At 56.7% G+C, this 16,719-nt stretch overlaps 2 protein-coding genes across 12 annotated transcripts; one reads left to right on the top strand and one right to left on the bottom strand.

Annotated features, from left to right (window-relative positions):
* The first annotated feature begins 20 nt into the window (after positions 1 to 20).
* On the top strand, positions 21 to 7,650 carry MUS81 (MUS81 structure-specific endonuclease subunit). Of its 11 annotated transcripts, XM_049096900.1 has the most exons (19): positions 21 to 979; positions 1,331 to 1,416; positions 1,824 to 2,485; positions 2,575 to 2,704; positions 2,941 to 3,026; positions 3,571 to 3,669; positions 3,780 to 3,848; positions 4,011 to 4,096; positions 4,411 to 4,590; positions 4,671 to 4,811; positions 4,988 to 5,083; positions 5,173 to 5,294; positions 5,393 to 5,490; positions 6,060 to 6,176; positions 6,275 to 6,370; positions 6,534 to 6,662; positions 6,742 to 6,845; positions 7,307 to 7,390; positions 7,487 to 7,650. In XM_049096900.1, exons 3-19 carry the CDS (start codon positions 2,351 to 2,353, stop codon positions 7,551 to 7,553), a joined length of 1,839 nt encoding a protein of 612 aa, XP_048952857.1. In that variant the 5' UTR covers positions 21 to 979; positions 1,331 to 1,416; positions 1,824 to 2,350; the 3' UTR covers positions 7,554 to 7,650. The 11 variants fall into 11 exon arrangements, with proteins under 11 accessions (XP_048952857.1, XP_048952858.1, XP_048952859.1 ...); XM_049096901.1 differs by lacking the exon at positions 1,331 to 1,416; XM_049096898.1 differs by lacking the exon at positions 21 to 979 and having other exon boundaries at positions 1,264 to 1,416.
* A 657-nt stretch (positions 7,651 to 8,307) lies between these two features.
* On the bottom strand, positions 8,308 to 15,420 carry EFEMP2 (EGF containing fibulin extracellular matrix protein 2). The gene is made up of 12 exons (XM_025446423.3): positions 15,361 to 15,420; positions 14,494 to 14,553; positions 14,048 to 14,166; positions 13,766 to 13,814; positions 12,915 to 13,121; positions 12,187 to 12,309; positions 11,817 to 11,933; positions 11,553 to 11,672; positions 10,161 to 10,280; positions 9,947 to 10,073; positions 9,485 to 9,680; positions 8,308 to 8,611 (listed from the first exon to the last, which is right to left on the bottom strand). The coding sequence occupies exons 3-12, from the start codon at positions 14,156 to 14,158 to the stop codon at positions 8,450 to 8,452; spliced, it is 1,332 nt and encodes a 443-aa protein (XP_025302208.1). The 5' UTR covers positions 14,159 to 14,166; positions 14,494 to 14,553; positions 15,361 to 15,420; the 3' UTR covers positions 8,308 to 8,449.
* Between the last annotated feature and the right edge of the window lie 1,299 nt (positions 15,421 to 16,719).

The following is a 16,719-nucleotide window of genomic DNA, read 5'->3' as shown; positions in this document are numbered from 1 at the left end:
TCCAAGGGTCCTGCGCCGTCTTTTTGGCCAGCCGGCCTCTCAGGGCCCTATTACATGCTGGGAAACGTAGTTCGAGACAGCCAAGGGGGGCGGTGCTGTGGCGCGGAGAGCACGCCCATTGGTCCACTTTTCCAGGAAACGCTCAGCTGGGCAGAGGCCCCTAGCTCTAGGTAATGTGACCCGAAAATGAGCCTCGACCTCGCCGCTCTTTAACCGCCGCGAAACTGTTTCTTATGATCCATCTTGGCACCTTCTGGTCTGAAAATTTTGGGTTTAGTATTTTGCTTTTCTGAACTGAAGTAACTATTTATTGGCCTGGAATCCAGTCCTGGAGCAAGAGGAATCGCAAGTGTAAAGCGTGTTCAACCCGATAAACAATTCGTTGGGCACCCTCCATATGCAAAGCCACTCGTTTCCTGGGAAAGACCATATGCAACTTCAATAAAATTAAAATAAGACACAAGAGAGACTCTACAAGGAAGTCTTTAAGAATATAGCTTTGTTCTTGTTTTAAAGATAGATGGCAAATTCACGAAACGGGTTTATGTCAATTTAAAGACTGCGCCTTTTACTAGACACGGTGAAAAGAATAGATATTAAGCCAGACTCGAATCACGTCCTCGAGTTAACAGCCATGCATACGGTTAACTTAAAACTCGCAAAAATTAAGACACAGCTGTGTTAGCTTAAGTTTCTGAAAAAGAAGCCGGTGGGGACTACGGAAAGTTTTCCTTGGCCTCGAACAACGATCATGCCTTAGTCTTTGCCGAAAGGGTCACAAATCAGGGATCTGAGGGCCTAGATCCCATCAGCGGAATAAAGAGTGTAAATGAAGAGCTGGAAGCCCGGTCTTCAAGACCGGGAGTGGGGCGCTTCGCAGGGCATGCTGGGGATTGTAGTCAAGGACGTCCCGCTGCATCGCTCACCCCCCGAGTTCCCGGAAGCCCCAGGTGGAGGCCGCCGCTGGACCCACAGCCCGGTAAACGACCCTGCCAGAAAAGGAGACTGGCTCCACTTTTTTTCAAGCCTCGGAGTTTCCAAGAGCAACGAGGAGGGGCAGAGAGACTTCGAAGTTACCCTGGAGACACGCTCCCGCCCGCCCCTAGCCACGGGATGCCCTAGATGTCCTTATTAGGACAAGAGACTAGAGGGGGTGGGGCCAACCCGCACACTCGATGGAGGCTCCTTATAAGGCAGCCTCGGGAGGGAGGCGGGAGTTCGGAGCTGGCTTGGGCGCGCGCGGGGTGGGGGTGGGGGGTGCGTTCGCGGCTGGGCGGAGTCTGGAGGGGCGGGCCTAGAGCTAGGGTGCCAGCCTCCGTACTCCTCGAAGGCCGCAGACCATCTCCTCGCGACTTCAGTATAACAGCTGGGTGGAGGCTCTAACTCTCTGGTGACATCTTCAAGCCGAACTCAGCTGTACGTGTCCCTCAACCTGGGACCCTTTTGCATAAGCCTGAACCTAAACTTCCTTGAGAGTCTCCCACCTCCAATGAGTTACAAAAATGACTGTGTTCTCCCCTTCCACCTTCGTCCGGGCTTTTACCTTCAGTCTGCTCCCCTGAATCTAACCACGTGCCCATCTCAGACCCCCACCTCGGGCTGAGGCCCAGCACCTCCCATTTGCCCCCCTTCTATTTGCCCTCTGTTCCCCTCTGTTCTCCTAGCTTTAACCTTCCCTGAAAGTCCCAGACTTCGTGCCCTCCCCCACTGCTGGATCTCCACATCTCCCCGCCCCTCACCCAGCTCGGAATCACCATTTCTTCGGAGTCCTTGAGCTCCTCCTACATTACCTTTGTATCTTCATCCCTTATACTTCTTTCTAGATGTCCTTCCTACAAATACGCCTGCACTTACTTGCCCCACCCTCCACCTCTTGGGCTTCTCAGAAGCCCAGCGTCTCTCCGGCATCCTCAGCAAAGGTGAGACAAACTGACACCCTCCGGTTCCTCGGTGTTCAGGATTACTGCCATCCAGCCCTCCTAGCCACACGGGGGCGCTGTCTGTCTTTCTGTCCGCACAAGGAGTACCCCGCTCTCCAATCTGGGCTAGGAGGAAGGGGCGGGTCAAGGCTCCGGGGGTCTGGGTGGGGCCGATCCGAAAGACTGGTCTGGGCCGGGAGGGGCGAGGGGGCGAGAGGCCGTAGAAAAGGCGCTTGGTACCAACCACTTGAAGCAGTGCCGGAGCGGGGAGGGCAGCTGGAGGCTGTTCGCTAGTAATTGCCCCGCGTGGGGCCACGTGATTGGAGAGGTGCCGCCCTCACTCTCGAGCCAGGTGTTCGAATCCCGTCTCCAGAACTGGCGGCGCCCCAGCCTGGTCGGCGCGAAGCGCCAGGGGACCCGCCCCGGGGCTCATGGCAGCGTCGGTCCGCCTGGGCCGGAAACGCCCGCTGCCCGTTTGCCCCAACCCGCTCTTCGTTCGCTGGCTAACCGAATGGCGGGACGAGGCAGCCAGTAGGGGGCGCCGCACGCAATTCGTATTTCAGAAGGTGGGTCTCGGCTCGACGCGGACTGGTACGGGTGGAGCCGGACAACCAGGCCTGCCCTGACCCCAGTACGGTACCCCTGCCCCCGCCAGGCGCTGCGCTCCCTCCGGCGGTACCCACTGCCCCTGCGCAGCGGCAAGGAAGCTAAGATCTTGCAGCACTTCGGAGACAGGCTGTGCCGTATGCTGGACCAGCGGCTGCAGCAGCACAAAGCATCGGGGGGTGAGCGCTGGAGTCAGGGTCGGTGGTCCCCTGAACCTCCCCCAGGCGCAGCCTCCGAAACCACCTGGGATACCTTAGCTTCAGGCTCCCCCCCTCATGTCCTAGTTGTTGTTTGACCGCAGGCTAGTGGCTGGCTTGCAAAACGTCACCCCTCTCACCTACCACATGAACTGGCAGCGCCCCAGACCTTCCTGCCTGCTGGATTCCGTGGGATTGACTCTCTTCTGCTCCCGCAGGTGACCATGCCCGGAGTTCACCTTCTGGAGAGAAGAGTTCAACCCCAGAAGGGCCACCTGCGAGAGTGCGAGACTCTTCCGTGCCAGTGAGAACTGGGCGAGGGCAGTGAGAAGGAAAGGGGAGAAGGAGCAGTAAGATTTTCTGGCTTGTGGGGACTTAGCAGCCCTGAGTCCAGATCTGCCACCAGTGACGCCTGGCCTTGGGCAAATGACTTATTCTGGTACTTAGTTTTCTTCTGTGTAGGTGGAGATATTGTATAATAATAGTTGAGAGTTCTGTGATTGGGCTATTCAGGGAGCCAAGACCAGTATCGAGCCAAGACCCGAGGATTGCTGTTACTGGCTTTTGTTGCCTTAGCACTTCTGTAGTGAATGGGAGAACTGAGGCTGGGTCAGGCAGATGAGACCCCTCGGCCCACTCCCATCCCGGCAACCATCCACCGTCTCATCCCAGCCTTACAGGCTGTCCCATCATCCCACCCATCTTACAGACAGGGAATCTGAGAGGTGGCTGAGTGACTTGTTCGGGGCCGTGTAGCCTGCTGAGATACAACCTGAACTTCAGCCCTTCCAGGGATTCAGTCCACGATGGCTGATTGGTTTTCATGTTCAAAACGTCTTGTTTTTCAGATTCCAGCCCAGCCCAAAGCAGGAGGCTCTGGCAGCTACTGGCCAGCTCGGCACTCAGGAGCACGAGCAGTACTGCTGCTGCTTTACAGGGAACGCTTGGTGAGCACTTGGCTGTCCCAGGAGTTAGGAGAAGCCAGGTGGTGAGGCTCCTGGAGGAGACTGGCCCCTGTGCTGAACCTGCCTTGGCTACATTTCTGTCCTGGTTACAGAATCCTAGTGGCCGTAGTTTCCTAACGAAGGAGGAGCTGCTGCAGAGATGTGCTCAGAAAGCTCCCAGGGTGAGTGCTGAGATGGGAAAGGATAGAGCTGAGTGGCTTTGAAACAGACCCTAAGTCCACCAGAGATTTCTCTTCTTGGGAGCAAGCAGTGGTATGGGGCCCAGCGAGTTGGACATGTGGTAGCACCAGGAGGTTTTTAAGGGTCTCCTCTCTTATGGACAGGTGGCTCTTGGGAGTACTCGACCCTGGCCAGCCCTCCGCTCCCTCCTCCACAGGAACCTGGTTCTCAGGACACACCAGCCAGCCAGGTGGGGTCAACTGCAGGGGGATACAGGAGGTGTGTGTGTGTGTGTGTGTGTGTGTGTGTGTGTGTGTGTGTGTAGGGCGAGGGGAGAATGTGTGTGATGTTCTGAGTGGGGCCCTACAGTCACCCAGCAAATCTCAGGCCTCATGCTATTGAGATAGGGGTAGGAAGGGAGGCCTTACTCCTAGGAGCCCATATTGGTGGAGTACCATGAGGATCTGAGAGACCAAGCAGTAGATGGGAGGAGGAGGAGGTGTCACAGGTTATTGAAAGAGCAGAAGGGCTTTGGTGAGGACACAGCGTTTTGATGTGTCTTAGAATTTTAGGAACAGCACTCCAGAGAGGAGGAAGAAGTTTGTCTGAAATGTGCTTGTTGCAGACTAGGAAACATTCCTGGGCAGGTCCAAAAGAAGCTGATCTGAGGAGCAAGAGCACAGCCTGTCGGTGGAGGTGGGGGTGGAAGCCACTGGACTTGTTTGTGCAGGGTCGCCAAGGCTGGTGAGACCAGCTCAGCTGGGGGCAAGCAGGAGAGCCTGCCAGGTCTGAGTGAAAAAGGGAGATCTGTGTTCATCTACCAGGTACTCGCTGACTCCGGAGGGTCTGGAGCTGGCCCAGAAGCTGGCTGAGTCAGAGGGCCTGAGCTTACTGGATGTGGGCTTCAGGCCAGAGGAGCCCCCTGGGAAGGAGCCAGAAGTGCCAGGAGCGGCCTCTGCTGAGCTGTGAGGAGGAGGGGGAGGGGACAGAGAGGAGCCCGAAGGGTCCCAGAAATGAGGCCCAACCCTATCTCCATCATGTCTAGCTAAGCTGCCCCACCCAGTGTGGGTTGCAAGGGGGGATTGCCTGGCACTGGCGTTCTGGCCTTAAAACACACCAACACCTCCTCCCCTCCTTGTAGTGGTGCTAGTGAAGGGAGTGTCCAGCAGCTGCCACTGGAGCTTGGGCCTGGAGAGTACAGGGTGCTGTTGTGTGTGGACGTTGGCGAAGCCAAGGGGTGAGTGGGGTAAGAGAAACAAGAGAGAGGATGCTGGGGTGGGTGGCAGGGGCCTGCCCTGATCTAGGCCTCCTGTCTCACCATTCTAGGGCAGGGCACAGGCCAAAATTGCTCCTGGAGCTACAGCGGCTGCACGTGACCCATGTAGTGCGCAAGTTGCACGTCGGGGACTTCGTGTGGGTGGCTCAGGAGACCAGGCCCAGAGACCCAGGTAAGGGGTGTAGACAGAGGGGCAGAGATATAACAGGCAGGGCCTGGTAGGGGGAGGGAGGGCACAAGCCAATAAAACCCTTCTTGGTCTCCTGACAGCAAGACCTGGGGAGCTCGTCCTGGACCACATCGTGGAGCGCAAGCGGCTAGATGATCTATGTAGCAGCATCATAGATGGCCGCTTCCGAGAGCAGAAGGTTCCTAGACTGGCCTCACCGTGCTCCCCATTTCCTGTCCACTTTAGGGCCCCTCCACAGCCCAGAGGTGTCCTCAAGGCAGAGCTCCCATAGCTCTAGCCACACCTCCATTAGAGCTACACCCAGGCAGCCCCAACATCAGACCCCTTGCGCTCCTACAGGTGCATGGTAGGTGTGCAGGGTGACTGAACTGGTTGAGGAGCATATTCAAGACCCCTTGGGCAGCCAGCCCCTACAACCTAGGATAAATAAGACCCAGACCTCCAGGAGTGGGACCACACAGCTCAGGCTAGGTACTGGCTGCTGGGCTGACTGCATAGTCACAGAGGCTATGTGTAGGCCAAGAAAGGTTTGAAGAATGGACATCATTCAGAGATGGTGGAAGGCTTTTCCAGGCAATGGTAACAGTGTGAGCAAAGGTGGGGGCCCTTTGAGACAGGCAGAGAAGCTAGGGAGGATGAGGAGGTGGATTGGTGAGACCAGGGTCCCGTGATGATTTTGAGTGACATGCTGGACAGCCAGCATACGGGCATCCAGGCCTGACCCTCCCTGCCTCTCTACCTCCCCAGTTCCGGCTGAAGCGCTGTGGTCTGGGGCACAGAGTATACCTGGTGGAGGAGCATGGCTCTGCACACCACCTTAGCCTTCCTGAGAGCACGCTGCTGCAGGCTGTCACCAACACTCAGGTGAGCCAAGAGGACAAGGCAAGGCTTGCAGGAACCCCATGGTCCACAGCTCTGGCCAAGAATTCCCATCATCTCTTGGGTGGGTTCCTCTTCCCCAGGTCATCGATGGCTTCTTTGTGAAGCGCACAGCAGACATCAAGGAGTCAGCTGCCTACCTGGCCCTCTTGACACTGGGCTTGCAGAGGCTCTACCAGGTGAGGAAGTGATTTGTCCTTGGGTCCTATGCTCCCCCAAGGAAGTGAAGTGAGCAAGATCCAAATTTTTCAGACTGGCCTCCTGAGGCCGAGGATTAGGCAAGGAATGGCAGGGAGTTGTCCCCTAGAGCTCTGTCCTGGCCTCAGTTCCCTCTTCCTTCAGGGCCATACCCTACGCAGTCGCCCCTGGGGAACCTCAGGGGATCCTGAATCAAGGCCTGGGCCCTCCCCACATCCTCTCTGCTCACTCCTCACCTTCAGTGACTTCAACGCAGGAGCCATGAAGAACAAGGTACAGCCTGTACCCCATGCCTCCTTACTCGGGCCAGCCCCAAGCCACGCCTGACACCATTCCCCTCGCCCAATCCCAGGCCCAGTGTGTGCAGGAGGTGTTCGCCAGGCAGCTGATGCAGGTGCGGGGAGTGAGTGGGGAGAAGGCAGCAGCCATAGTGGGCCAGTACAGCACCCCTGCCAGGTGAGTGCTTTGCGGAGGGGTCTGGCTCTGCCAGGGTGCATGGACCTGACTGAGTGGACAGAGGGGAGTTGGTGGAGGTCAGGTGGTAAGGAAGACGGGGTCAGCTAGGAGTAGACAGTATCTCAGGGTCAGCTAGAAATAGACAGTATCTCAGCGGCCAGGGGAGCCAACAGGAGTGAGCGAGCGCTTCTGCCTGGTGCAGCGGAGAAGGCTCCTGGATGAGGGGGTTGGGCCATGAAGACTAGGCCAAGAATAGTCACACTTGGAGAACATTTGCAGCTGCATGAAGGGAGGGTGAGCTGGATGGAAGGCTCAGGAAGTACAGCAGCAGTGCTGACTCCTCTCCTCCACGCTGACCCCTTCTGCCTGTCTCCCGTAATGGTGGCCTAGCCACTCAAGAGTGGGCCAGCTGTCCGCTGTTGCCAAGCTTTAGAAATTCAAACACCCTACCCCACCCCCAGCCTCCTGGCCGCCTATGACGCCTGTGTCACCCCCAAGGAACAGGAGATGCTGCTGAGCACCATCAAGTGTGGTCGACTGCAAAGGTGATGATGGCAAGGAAAAAGGACCTACAGGGAGTGGCTGGGGCAGGGTTGCTCTGGCTCATGGTCTGACCCTCACCTGCATTTCTCTTTGTGCAGGAATCTGGGGCCTGCTCTGAGCAGAATCTTTTCCCAGCTCTACTGCTGCTACAGCCCTCTGACCTGAGGCATCCCGTGAGGCCGACTACACCACCACCCCCCACCTTCATGGGCTAGCCAGCCTTTTAAGCCACTGGGCTACAATAAAAATATAAGTATTTGCAGCTTGATGTATTATGGAGGTGATGCCAGGGACTTTGTGAAGTATCCAGGCAGAAATTGGGGAGACCAACAGATCCAGTGGTTTTTAAACTGAGCTCTAAGGACCCTGGGGTTCCCTGGGAGAGCACTGAGACCACCAAGGAGATGGAGTCAGTGAGGCGTTACAACTTTGAATCTAGTTTATATCATCAGAGTTCCCTGATAGGATCAAATATCCTTCCATAATAAGTTCTGTGTTTTGGAAAAGAAATATGTGGAAAGCACTAATCTTAATTGCCTCATTTTATAGATTGGAAAACTGATGCCCAGAAAGAATCTACTAGGGTTTAGTCAAATTGATAGTTTGAGGCCAAACTGGGATTAGAACCCAAGGCCTCCAATGTCTACAGTAGAGTTATAAACCAAACTCCAGTTCCTGGGCTGGGTCCCTGGAGTCTGTAGCCTTATTATCTCCTCCATTCTCAGACCGATTCTGATGTGCATGGTACATGGATCAATCCTGGTCTTGGGGACACAGTTCCCAACTTCTATCTATGGGGCACCCTGAGCCCGAATGGAGATACCCCCCTTTAGGTGATTGGCCTGCCTCCCACAGCCTGGCCACTTCCCCAGTCCAGGGGTTCCCTACAGTGTTACCCACCCTCCTCAGCCACCAGGACTCCTTCTTTCTCCCTTTATTGCCTTTCTCTTTCTACTCTTCACAACAGCATCTGCCCTTGCAGCCGAGCACAGTCATCCCTGAGCCCCAGGCTCTTGGGCCACAGGAAGCCTCTCCCTCCCTGAGGGCTCCCCACCCCCACCTCAGAAAGTATAGGCCCCCACGAAGACGGTGAGTCTCAGTACAGAACTGGCCCGGTAGCTCATGAGGGAATTCATGGTGACCATCTCCAGATCCAGCACGTACTCCCGGGGGCCCGTCACAGGCCGGGCGAGGACCAGCATGGCGCTGACATTGTTGATTTGCTGCAGGGCATAGTGGGTGGGGGACATGTAGATTGTGTCAACCTACATGCCAAGACCCCTGCCCCAGCCTCACCTCCCCATCCCATATCTTGAGCCCACAATCAGTTGGCTGTGAAATGGAGAGTCCTAGCAGGCTGTGACCCCAGGCTCTCATCCAGCTCTGATACCCTTGACATCTTGTCACTGATGCACCCAGGCTCCTGCCCTCAGAAATTTCCCACTGGTGCTCTTCCCACACTTTCCATCTAGTTCTTTTGTCTAATCAGGGTCAACTGATGATGCAAGGCCAGGTGGGAAACTTTTGGGAGTGGTGGGGTCTTTGGTGACCTGGAGCTGGCTGACTTCCCTTCAGAGCATCCAATTGCAGAAAGAGAAAACAAGGACTAATATCAGATAAACCCTTAGCCCCCTCTCCTCGTGAGTCATGCCTGGATCTCTCCCTAATAGCTCCACCAGCAGCGAGCTGGATTCTTGGATGCCAGACCCCTGCACCAACCCCTGCTGCCTCTCCAAGGCCCAGCTCCATCTGCTTGTGTTCCCCAGACCCTGTTGTGTCCTGTTACCTGGGCAGGCTTCTCATGCCAGTGCCTTGTTCTAAGAGTGAACAAATCAGAGGCCAGATATGGAAACCAGTGCCAGGACTCAAACCCCAGTGTCCAAGTGCCTCATTGGAACTGCATTTAACAACCTGTAGTTTGTTAGTTTGTAGCAAGGGAATTTAGAATACCCCTACCTTTCTGCAGAAATACCACCTCCTGGGGGGACAGGGCTTTGAGAAAAGGGGTAGAGCCAAATCTCCCACTTAAGGTTTTCTGGAATTCAGTTTTGGATTATGCATGTCACTTGAGGGGTGCAATTAGGGGAAAGCCTTACCCTAATGTAGAAATCCCCTTGCGAGTTTCCTGCACGGATCTGAAAGGCATTGTAGGCGCCAGGGTAGACAGAGGTTGCTTGGATCTGGAACACATCGGCGGGCACACTCCGCTCTGAGGTGATGCTCATGTAGCGGTGCACAATAGACGAGGGCTGCTCCCGGCACAGGGGGTTGGAGGCCGGACAGAGGCAGCGACTAGAAACCCCAAAATGGGGACACAAATGAGGTCCTGGCCTATACCCCAAGTTTGGTCCCATTCCTAAAACTAGGTATCCCCAAAGGATTCTCCCACTCCTTCTAGAACTGTTTGCATGGTTTAGTCATGAAAGACTACAATTCCCATAGGCCCTGGAGCACTAGACAGCCTGCACAGCAGCCAGTCAGCCACAGAGCCCTCTGAGAGTTGTAGTTTCTGTGGGTGGGGGGTGTGGGGGCGGGTGTCTGGTGTCCCATGGACTCACTTGTCAGACACCTGGACGTAGGGTTCCACGCAACGGTTGGTATCCACACAGCGGTAGCCTCCATGGAAGTTGACACAAGTTTGGGCCTCAGAGCACTGGTGCGCGCCTGACTCACACTCATCAATGTCTGCATCAGGGGAAAGGGGCTGGAACCCAGATGTCAGGCCACCAGCCCCCGATACCACCCTACCTGCTCCACTGGGGCAACCTGTACCTTGGCAGAGGCGTGTGGCCAGCAGCTGGTAGCCCTGCGGGCAATGGCAGGAGAAGCGGCCAGGTTCGTTGACACAGCGGTACTGGCAGAGGTAACTGGAGTAGCTGCACTCATCAATATCTGAGGAAGAGTGGGGATGAGGGCTCTGGGCCAAGGGCAAGCCTCTCAATTCATTCCCACGAATGAATTGAATTTACAGAGAGAGCCTGGTCATATGTTAGGCTCAGTATGGAAAGACAGGGGGATGCAAAGCTCAGTAAGGAGACAGGATTCAAATAAAGGTCTGCCCAGACTGCCCAGCTCCCGGACCTCTGCCCCAGCTCTGCAATACAAGACCTCATGGAAGCACTGTGAATCTAGAGGCTTGGGTGTAAGTCCTGATTGAATTTGGGGAACCTTGATTTCCCTGTCAATAAAATGAGCAGGTTGGACTAGATGAGACTTGAAGGCCCAGCCTGTTCAAGCTTTTGGTAACTTGCCCAATTCCTGCAACCCACAACCAGCCTCAGTGTACAGTCCCCTCCTGCCAACAGGTAGTTTATAGGCAAGAGCCAGGGTTTCTTTTTTTTTTTTTTTTTTTCTTTTTTTTTTCTTTTTTTTAAGAGCCAGGGTTTCTGCTCTGGTTAGCCTCATGCTGTCTAGCGCTGAGCCAGGTACCAATGGGGCCATACAACCCCAAAGCACAACATAAACAAGGTACCTGGCCAGCTGACAAGGAATGAGCGATCCAGAGTGGAACCCTGGTGCGACCTCACCCTAGCTGTATGACCTTGGGCAAGTCACTTAACCTCTTTGCTGAAGGACTTTGTGCTTATTATTTTCTTTAACAATAGTTGCCAAAAACCTCAAGGGAGAGACTACCATCCTCGTTTTGCAGAGGAAGGAAAAATTCATACTTACAGCCTAGGATTGTTGGCAGGATTAAATGAGGCCAAGTATGTAGGGGAAATTAATGCCCTGCACAGGGAAGGCTCTCAATAAATGATAGTTCACTTTAAAACGTCGTGGCTTGGGACTTGACGAAGCCTGTCTTGTCATTTTCCCACTTCATCCTCAAGACGATCCATTTTACAGAAGAAATGGGCTCAAAAGAGTGGCTGGCCCTAGTCCAGGATGCAGGTCCATCTAACTCCCAAGAGGGGAGCAGCCGCATCCTTTGTCAGTCTCCCCACTGAGCTTCAGTGCTCCCTACTGAGCATTCCTACTGTGCCTTCCCCTCCATCCCAGACTGGAAGTTCTGTAGGTGCCCTGCAATCAACCTGGGGTGGAACACAGAGGATGTACACGGGTGCAGAATGGATGGGATGGGAAGGCGTCAAATGGAGGACTGTGTGGCAGGAACAGGGCCTGGGAGACTTACAGAGGAGCACAGCAGAGAGGGGGAGCTCTCACCATTGCAGGAGAAGCCATCCCGATGCAGCTCATAGCCCTGGTGGCAGCGACACAGGAAGGTCCCATAGGAATTGAAGCAGCGCTGCTCACATGGAGCCCCCATGTCGCATTCGTTCACGTCTGAGGGTTCAGGGAAAAACAGGAAGGGTGAAAGCCAAGGAGCAGCCCAGAGCGCCCACCTTCCCCAGGTGGGTCAGAAAGAGAACTCCTGCACCCCACACCACCCTGCCCAGGATCCAAGAGCCTGGCCTGGCCCAGCCTCACCTACACAGGAGCGGTTGTTGGGCCCCAGCTGGAAGCCTGGTTCACATTGGCAGCGAAAGGAGCCAGGCAGGTTGACACAGCGGTGCTGGCAGTAGCGGTAGCGGCACTCGTCTATATCTGGGAGGGAGTCAGGGAAAGGGGCAGAGGGCATGGATTGGCTGGGACTCAAGGCCTCACCACCCATACGTAGTCTTGCCTGTGTCTGGGGGTCTGAGCTCGGTCAGGTGAGCCAGGACTCACACACAGATCCTCACAGTTCTGTGACTGGTGACAGGAAGGCAGAGGTGGCAGGGGGGGTTGTCAGGTGCTAGGGGGAGAGCTGGGCCAAGGGCACAGAGCAGAGACTAGAGAGGCTGTCCTCCAGACTTACCCACACACTCAGGCCCAATCTTGCGGTAGCCATCTGGGCAGGTGCACTGGTAGGAGCCGGGCAGGTTATGGCACTCCTGGCTGGGGCGGCAGTCATGCAGGGCCTGGGCACACTCGTCCACGTCTGCAGGAGACACCACTCAGCCCCCACCTGGGAGCCCACGCACCACCCATCATGCCAGATGCCTCAGCACAGGAGGATACAGGTCAGGTACCGTGCATGTCAGTTACGTGGATGACTGGCACAGCCTCCCCCAAAAAGGAGCACATGGATTAGACCCTCCCAACAGCACAATAACAGCCCATCAGCCTGGGAGCCAACAGGAAAGGCACCCTTGATCTGTGAGATACCCTACCAGAGATGCATAGGAAATAAGGCCCTGCCCAGACTCCCAGGAACACCGATTCCAGGGCCTTCCTCCAAGGACCATGGCACCCACAGGTGGGAAGTGGGTAGAGGGCAGAAGCTAAGAGGCAGAGCTCTTGCCTGCCCTTGCAGTGTGTCTCTAGCAGCTGAGAGGGGGATCCAGATGCTGGCTAGAGCACTGAGACCAGAGCTGGGGCCACCTGTGGCAGGCACCTCACAGAGTGAGGATCTGGATGGCAATCCCAATAGCTCTGAAGAGGCTTTTGAGCAAGAGAGCAATTGAGGTCCGAGTTTTTAAGTTGCAGTCATAGATGCTTAGTAGGTGGACTGAAAGCCCTAGTGCCAAGGTGACCCTCACTCACCCACACAGCGCTCTTGCTCGTCAGGTTCATAGCCTGGTAGGCAGGGGTTGGGGTATTCAGCAGGGGGCACTGGTGGTGGTGGTCCCTCGCCATGCAGATCATTGATGACAGCGGCTGAGCGGGGCAGGCACAAGTAGCCCCCATAGTGGTTGATGCATTTCATCTCTCCCTTGCAGGCCTCGGGGATGGTCAGGCACTCGTTGACATCTGCAGAGAGGGGTCTGCTGGGCACAGCCGGTCTCCTGGGCTGGCTGTGAAGTGGGTGGCAGGTGGAAGCCCAGCCCGGCCTTCTATAAGCTGTGTGACCCAGGCAGGGCCTCCTCTCTTGACTCAACAAGCTAAGGTTCCCTGCTCAGAACCCCTCCTCAAGGCCTGCCTGGGCAAATGGTGGGGCAGGGGGCTATTCCCATAGTCAGCCCCATTCTCTTGTCCCCAAGAGGCTCTCTACCCCTCCCCATAGCCTGGGCCCTGGCTCAGCCCAAGAGTGACGGGCAGGCCTCCCTACCCACCCCGCAGACACTGTCCTCCCAGGACGTGATGGGGCAAAGCCAGACGGGAGAGTAGTTCGAGGTATCCAAGACCCAGCTCCTCTGGGCAGTGCCCTGCTGCTCTCCTGCCCACTGAGTGGTGGGGACAGGATGTCCCGGGCTTCTCTGAGAGGGAGGGGCCTGCATGGCTTCTCCACCCCTAGCTGAGCTGGCCCCCAGAGAATCAGAGCTGGCCTCCGCCAAGCCAAGCTGGGCAGAGGACAGGTCATCGGGCTCCCCGATGCTGCTCTTGGAGCTGAGCTTGCAATCCCTTTCCCAGTTCCTGGGGGTGGGTCAGTTCCCCAGTTCCCTGGGCACACTCACCCCGGCAGTGCTGGCTGTCGGGGTCCCACTCATAGCCATCTGTGCATTCCTACAAAGGGACCAGAGATGACCAGTAGTCATCCCCAGTCCCCTTCAGATGACCAGGCCAAGATCAGGGCCTGAGTCTGGCCACCCTCCCAGCCTGCTCCAAACAATGGCCCCCAGCTGCTTCCTACACCAATCAGGGGAGGGGACAATCTCCCCCAGCAGCAGCCACCCCAGGATCCTGATCTCTGTGTCCCAACCCAGCCCGGCCCAGGCCAGTGGCCCCACTGTCCCCACCGTGTAGCTGTCGGGCTCCTCCGAATCCTGGGGAGACGCTGCTCCCAAAAGCAACAGCAGCAGCGCCCAGAGCAGTAGAGACCCGGGGAGGCAGGAGGCGAAGGGGAGCATCCTGGGGGCTGGGAGGTGGCGGAGGGGTAGTGGAGGGAAGGGGGGTCAGGGCGCTTCCGCCACGCACCCCCACCCCCATTCCCTGTACCAGAACTCAGAACCCTGGCCCCAGCCGCCCCCCGCTCCGTACCGTGCCTGGGGCCCCGGAGCTTCCCAGGACCCAGGGCCCACTCCACCCTCAGGCCGGGGTTCGGGGCCCACCCGCCCGGGGCCGCCCCGCCCCCGCCCGGTCCCCCAGTGGCGCGGGCCGAGGAGCGCGGGCCTCTCGGCTCTGCGCTGACGCCGACTCGGCCGAGACTCCGGCTCGCGCCCTCCCCACACCGACCGCCACTCACTTGAGCCCGTGACGCCCCCGCGGCCCGCGTCTCCGGCGGCTCGGCTGGTTCGGGCAGTGCCTGCGGGCAGACGGACGGGCGGACGGCGCAGCTCCCTGGACGCGCGGCCCCAGGAAGCGCCCCCCGCTCGCCCGCCCGCCGCGGCGCGGCCCACCCCGGCGCCTCCGCCCGCCCCTCGGCGGATTCCTGAGCCCGCGCCAGGGGGAGGGACCCCGACCCCCCGCTTCTCCGCCCCCGGCCAGCCACAGGCCCCCACCCGGTCCCCCGCGGCGCTGCCCGGAGCCGCCTCCTGGCGCAGGGCCAGGGTCCCCCTAGATCCCCATCCCGGGTGTATGGCCTTGATGTCAGGCCCCCAAACTCACCCGAGAGCCTCTGGGCCCTCACTTTGTGCACCCCACTATGTCACCCTGCGCACCTGGACCCTACAAATCTGGGCTCCTGGAATTCCGCCCTGCGCACCCACAAATTAACGCCTGGGCCTTCACACTCTGCGCCTCCCAGAATGTCATCCTCGGTTCCTGGACCCCATCTAATCCTGGGGCTTCCAGACCCTCGCTCTATGCCCTGCAGACCTTTACTCTGTGCACCTTGTACAGTCATACTGGGAACACCAAAATTTCATTCGGGGGCCCCAGACCCTCGCCCGAGGACGAGACGCTCCCAGGCCCAGAACAGTTCAGGTGCGCCCCTTCTCTCCTCCATCCCTAGGGCTGTCAGCCGCAGGTGGTCCCTCCTCTCCTGGACGGCCTCCTCCCAACAATCGTTCTGCGAAACCACAACGGTTTGGGAGCGGGGTCTGCAGTTGCCTTTTGGCCCAGAATGAATGGAAGCCCCTGAGAAGGCAGGCAGGGCTGAACTGGCGCGTACCGGACGCCAGGGTCGGGTGCCAGTGCCCCAGCCGCTCTCCTTCCCAACGCGTCCCCACCCCCAACCTCGGGGTTCCAGCCTCCTTTCGGGAGCCGAGGGCGAGGGCGCGCCTTTCGGGGAGGAGATTGGGCGGAGTTGGCTCCCAGGAAGGGGCGGGGCCTCCTCCTGCCCACGTTTCAGGGCGGGACCAGACGGGAAAAGGCCGCGTGTCCAGGGATCTCCCGCCGGGGGGCAGACGAAGTGCGGGAATCGCTGAGCCCTCCCTTCCCCTTCCCACCCGGGGTTTAGCCTCACGATCGCCCCCAGTGCAGCCCCGCCCAGGGGGAGGGTGTGCTGACGGGGGCAAATGGGTCCGCAGGTCAGCCCTTGGGGTTCAAGGTGACTTGGAGAGTGCACCCCTCCACCCCCCAGATCCTTCACATCCACGGGGGCGAGGATGCTAAAAAGAATAGCTCTTCTAAACCAAAAAGACAGGCATTAACAAGTGTTGGTGAGGAAATGGAGAAATTGGAATCTTCCTGCACTGCAGGTGGGAATTTAAGATGGTCCTCTTTGGGAAACGGTGTGGCAGGACCTCAGAATGTTACATGACCCAGAAATTTCACCCCCATGTACATGCCCAAGGGAATTGAAAACATGTCCATACAAAAAGACCTATACACAACATTCATAGCAATGTTATTCATAAGATCCAAAATGTAGAAACAATCTAATGTTCATTAATTGATGAATGGATAAACAAAATGTGGTAATATGATGAAATGTCACTCAGTCATAAAAAGGAAGTACTGATGTGTGTGCTAAAACCAAGGAAGAATCTTGAAAGTATTACCCTAAGTGAAAGAAGCCAGACATACATCCTCATATTCCACTAATACGACACATCTAGAATTAGGCAAATCTAGGAGACAAATTCATGTTTGCCAAGGGAAGGGGGGACTGCTGACATGGTTTCTTTTGGGGGTATGAAAATATTCTGAAATCAGATGGTGGTGATGATTACTCAGTTAAGCAAGTACACTAAAACCATTGAATTATATAAAGTTTTTTTAAAAATTTATTTATTCAAGTAATCTCTACACCCAGTATAGGGCTCGAACTTATAACCTCAAGATCAAGAGTCCTGTGCTCTTCTGACTGAACCAGCCAGGCATCCAGTGAATTGTATATATATATATTTTAAGATTTTATTTATTTGAGAGAGAGAGGCAGAGACACAGGCAGAGGGAGAAGCAGGTTCCATGCAGGGAGCCGGACGTGGGACTCGATCCTGGGAATCCAGGATCACGCCCTGGGCCAAAGGCAGGCGCTAAACTGCTGAACCACCCAGGGATCCCCTGAATTAAATACTTTAAAAGG

Source organism: Canis lupus, chromosome 18 (genome assembly GCF_003254725.2).
Source record: "Canis lupus dingo isolate Sandy chromosome 18, ASM325472v2, whole genome shotgun sequence".
In the NCBI taxonomy this organism is placed as follows: Eukaryota; Metazoa; Chordata; class Mammalia; order Carnivora; family Canidae; genus Canis; species Canis lupus.
The sequence above is the reverse complement of the archived record's forward strand: the minus strand, read 5'-3'. Positions and strand labels throughout refer to the sequence as shown.